This window comes from Eupeodes corollae, chromosome 1 (assembly GCF_945859685.1).
Source record: "Eupeodes corollae chromosome 1, idEupCoro1.1, whole genome shotgun sequence".
In the NCBI taxonomy this organism is placed as follows: domain Eukaryota; kingdom Metazoa; phylum Arthropoda; class Insecta; order Diptera; family Syrphidae; genus Eupeodes; species Eupeodes corollae.
In genome coordinates this window covers 63,091,043-63,095,990 of record NC_079147.1, presented here as the reverse complement: position 1 = coordinate 63,095,990, position 4,948 = coordinate 63,091,043, and the positions used below count along the sequence as shown (strand labels likewise).

Here is a 4,948-nt window from a genome sequence, read left to right as displayed (position 1 = left end):
AATACATGTAAATTTACATACATTATGTACATAATTACTTCGAATATAAAAAAAACGAAAAATAAAAACGAAAGATAAAAATGATGATATAAATATTTATAAAAAAAAAAAAAAACGAAAAATAAAAATGAAAGATAAAAATGAAAATGAACAATTAAATCTTAATTTTATATTTATTATTTGGTTTTTATTTTATTTTGAAATAAACAATAAATCTCACAACTTTTAAATTTGTTTTTATAACGCGACGCGATTCAATCATCCATCTTCGGGCGTTTATTATACTCATACAGTATAATAAATACAGTATAATAAACGTCCGAAGATGGATGATTGATATCCTCTTTACATGTAAATAACAGCCAGATCAGAGGGGGAGAAAAACTTCTTGCATCGCCTTAGAAAACCCAAACATCGTTCGGCATTTTTGGCGACATCGCTTATGTGATCATTCTTGTCTTCTTGATGTCAAGAAGCCCACAAACTTCCTGAAATATGTTTGATTCAAAAATCCTTCCCTGGTCACAATGCCGTTCTAATGGCCGAATCTGTTCACCCAGTTGAAGACAATTTGGTCTGCGACTGTTTTGGCAGCTTCCATCGTCAGAGCGAAAGCCAATGGTTCTGGTAGTGTTCGCTTTCCGGCAGTGCGGATAGTCCTTTGGAGATGTATGTATATCGCCCACAGCTCTCACAAAAGGCTTCAAGTTGATTTATAATCTCGTTACCAGCTGTTGGATATGCCAGGTGAACCAATCGCTCGATATCTGCCTGAAGCTGCTGCAGAGTTTCACCTCTTTTCTGTGTCCTTTTGTATAGCTGAACTCGGAAGACTTCTGTCATGTGGCTATCCCCAAACAGCTGTTCGATTGCGTTTACAAGAACTGTGAAGTCACCACTCTTCTCTGCTGGGATGGTTTGTAGCAGTTCAGCAGCAGATCCTCTTAAAACAAGCGTAAGTGCAATGTTTTTTTCGTGATCGTCCCAGACGTTTATTAACGCTGCTGCTTCAAACTGTTTCTTGTAGATTGACCACGGAATCTGTCCATCAAAGCTTGGAGGATTCACTTCCCTCTTCCTTGAGCACTTACCAGAAGGTCCTCGAGCTTTCATCTTTCGAACTTTTTCTAGTTCATTTGTGATGGTTTCAATTTGTTCGTCAATTTTCTTGAAAAGTGCATTTTGTTTTTCGTCGCGCTCATTGACAGTTTTGATTTTCTCTTCGAAGTCCGCAAACCTGCCTAGAATATTCTGCTAGAATATTCTGCTGTTCTTGCTTTTGGTCACTTCTTTGGGCTTCTAGTTGTTTGTTTTGAGTTTTTAGTTGTTTGCTTTGAGTTTCTAGTTGTGTCAGGACATTCTTTTCATTCTCTTCAAATTTAGTTAAGAGAACTGACACCATGTTAGGTAAGGCAACATTTGCATTTACCTCTTCGACTTTTGCTTCTAATTCGAAAACAAACTTATCTTCATTTTGCTGCTCCAGATATTCCTGTAGTCGTTTAACGAGTTCCGTTTTTACGACCACTTAAGCCACGTTTGCTTAGTTCGGCCTTTAGCTCAGGGACAGTTAAGTCTTTCAAAACTTTGCTCATTTTTAACTTCTCTACTTTACACAAAATAGGTCAATCACTGCTTACTGTTTTTATTCTCAATAAGTTTTAATCCCACTTCTGACACCAATGTAATATTCGGCTTGGTCCGATAATTAAAACTTATTCACACTTGTAAATAAAACACACATTTATTTTAGTATATAGATATCTTTAATGGAATAATCGGGAAAATAATCTGCTTGATAACACTTCCGACAACGGATTCAGGCTCAACGATTTTGCTGCGGGTTGAAACTTCATACTAGCCATTACTCGTTTTCCACACCTCAACATCTACAAATGAATTTGGAGTTCTCCGTATCAATCTACCTTCAACCAGATTGCCCATATTGCGATCGACGCTAGACAAGCTTCCAGCATCATGGATGTCCAAACTTTCTGAGGAACTAACATCGACTCGGACAACTAACTCGTTGTAGCACTTGGGTATCCAGACCCAGAGAAGATACAACGATAAAAAAGCAGGAATGAAGTTTTATGACCAGGTGAAACAAAATTCACATGTGCATAAACCTCTAACCGAAGGCTGCTAAAACAAAAGTGGAAACATCATAGTAGAACCGCAGTAAATGCTGAGGAATGGAAGGACCACTTCTGCAGACATTATAAAGGCGACAAGGAAACGAATTCCGCTTTCAGATAGGAAATCTTGGACGAAGTAAAGTTTGCCATATCTAAGCTGAAGTCTAACAAAGCCGCTGGAGCATATGGCTTGAATGTGAAGCTTTTCGCAGCAGCTGAAGATAATTTAGTTAAGAGCATGGTAAAATATTGCCAGAAGAAAGCATGCCTGATGAATGAAACCTCAGTATGTTTGTGCAGGATGACTAGGGAGAATTCGCGCTGTTCCATAAACTTAACAACTTAAACGAACCTTTCGATTTCAAATAAGGCGATGAACTGTAATGCGTCTTTAACATAGTCATTGAAAGAATGGTACACAGCTCTCAAGTCAACACTAGAGGCAAAATTTTTAAAAAGTCTGTCCAATAACTTGTATATGCTGATGACATTTACATAATCGGAAGAACTCATCGTGATGTGAATGGTGCTTTTGTGATTATTGAGGCGGCAAAAATGGGTTTCACGGTTAATGAGGCCAAAACAAAGTACATGCTGTCGTCAAGAAAGGACTTACACCCCCAACGTCTCCATCAAAACGTCACTATCGACAGACGTAACTTTGAGGTAGACTCGCTAGGAATGCAGAAAACAACACTAGCGAAGATATAAAACATTGTTACTACTCTACAATCTTCTTAATAACCGTTTATATGTTTTCTTTCTTAATTCAAAGTTATAAGTATGTTTTGTTTTGTGACAATAGCGTTCACAACATTTTATTGAATATCCTAAAGATAAAATAATCACATCGATTAAAAACCCAATCCATGTATACGCCAATCATTTTAGCTATAACCCCAATACTAGCCCTTCCCTGTCTGGCTTAATTGCTTTTCTTACTTTCTTTTTCCAATGAAATCTCGTTCTCTTCGTCAAAATCGTTTTCTAAACTTGCTTCTTCGTATTTATTTTCAGACTCTATTGCACTTGCTCCTTCTTCAGAACTGTTTTCGATACTCAATCGTTTATGTTCCGACTCAACCAATTCCCTCAATTCATCGCCCCATCCTAAGGCATCAGCAACAGCGTAGACACCTTCATCACAGTCTCCAAGGTATGCCACATCCCTGGTATTGTCCTCTTGCCCGTACATCAGTCCAGGTCCGAAGGAATACCATGATCTACCTCCACCACGACCAACCTTATCCCTGTTAATCAACAATCGCATGCAATTCGGACCGGGTCTATCGATGAGACCGGCAAATGGCTGCACTTCCAGAGAAGTTCCCATGATGATAAGCAAATCACACTTCTTGAAATCATTCTCTGGAGCCACATAGAATTTCTCTGGCAGGTTCTCACCAAAGAAGACAATGTCTGGCTTGACCACGTGATTGCACTTGGAGCAAGTTGGAACATTATCGGCAAATATTTGGTCTTTCATCCATTCCATTGAGTGTTCTTTCCGGCAGCCCAAACAATGGCTCGTATAGAAAGTTCCATGTGCCTCGACCAACTTGGATTCGGGTATTCCGGCGATTCTTTCTAGAGTGTCTATGTTCTGGGTGTAGTGTCGGAGGAGGAGGCCCTTATCGTGCAGTAGACGAACAAAGTAATGCGAAGGCGTCGGATTGAAGGTGCCGGGGTACAGCTCTTTGGCCAGGGCAAAGAATGGCTGAGGATTTTCCATAAAATAGTCCATGTCAAAGATCGCTGTAGGATGGGGAAGGTTGTATTTCTGGAGATTGTCGTATAACCCTGAACCAGGCGAACGAAAATCTGGAATTCCTGCAGCTACAACAAGGAATGGGTAGTTTTTATTTTAAAAAGAGAAGAAAGAAGCAAACTTACAGGTTGATATGCCTGCTCCAACCATGGTAATGATGTTTTTAAAGCCTTTTTCCTTCCAGTGCTTCGTAAGGCCTTCGAAGGTCAAATCTTCGATTACTTTTTCCTAAAAAACACAAGCTATGAATAAAAGAAATACAAAGTTTTGTATGGACAAACCTGTTCATCGGAAGAGCTGGTGAATTTTAGTTTTTCGGCGAAAAACTTTTGGATTGCATCAACTGTTGGTTCAACTAAAATATAATAAAAATCCATTAGAAACTTTGGACAACCATTTAAAGACTCTACTGTATATGGTTGTTGTTGTTTTTGTTGTCTTTTCTGACACGAGCTCATAACAAAATCAATTAACATACCACTTGGAAAATCCACTTGGATTTTCAACAAGAAAATTACTTACTATTTAAACGTTCATGAAGTTTTTCCTTGTCCATGGCTCTTGGCAAAGATAAACGAAGATTTTGGGACAAAACACGACAAGTAATTTTAATAAATTGCGTTGGGAAAGCCGTGTTTATGGTTTTTTATTTAATTATTGCGTTTCTAATCGAAAGAAAACAGATAAGATTGACATTTCATTGACATTTGACGTTTGAAGTTTTGTGGAAGGGTGTGTTGAAAAATATGTGTCGTAGAGTACTCAAATTGTAATAGATTTTCTGAAAAGGAATTGTTAAGGAGGAGTGCAATCTATTTTGAAGAGTTGCGAAATTATCGCTTGACAATTATTTTACCTATTAAATCCTTTTTTAATAGGCTTTAAAGTTTTTTGTCTTGTAAAAACTAATTATAGAAATAATATTGATTTTTGCAAAGTCTTAAAAAATCCTGAACTTGAAAACCGAAATGATTTTATAGGAACTTTCAAATCGCACGGTTGTAACCGGTAAGTAACCGGTTACTTACAGATCTTGACATTC

At 37.9% G+C, this 4,948-nt stretch overlaps 1 protein-coding gene across 1 annotated transcript; it reads right to left on the bottom strand.

Moving 5' to 3' along the window:
* Window positions 1-2,920: 2,920 nt before the first annotated feature.
* On the bottom strand, window positions 2,921-4,600 carry LOC129941872 (NAD-dependent protein deacetylase Sirt2). Its single transcript, XM_056050639.1, has 4 exons — window positions 4,429-4,600; window positions 4,188-4,261; window positions 4,032-4,134; window positions 2,921-3,974 (listed from the first exon to the last, which is right to left on the bottom strand). Exons 1-4 carry the CDS (start codon window positions 4,460-4,462, stop codon window positions 3,064-3,066), a joined length of 1,122 nt encoding a protein of 373 aa, XP_055906614.1. The 5' UTR covers window positions 4,463-4,600; the 3' UTR covers window positions 2,921-3,063.
* Between the last annotated feature and the right edge of the window lie 348 nt (window positions 4,601-4,948).

Excerpts from the sequence above, each read along its gene's own strand:
- LOC129941872 (XM_056050639.1), bottom strand. The coding sequence starts at position 4,462 with ATGGACAAGGAAAAACTTCATGAACGTTTAAATA. Across the intron at positions 4,135-4,187 it reads CCAGCTCTTCCGATGAACAG|GAAAAAGTAATCGAAGATTT; the intron begins GTTTGTCCATAC and ends TGTGTTTTTTAG. Across the intron at positions 3,975-4,031 it reads TGGAGCAGGCATATCAACCT|CTGCAGGAATTCCAGATTTT; the intron begins GTAAGTTTGCTT and ends TCCTTGTTGTAG.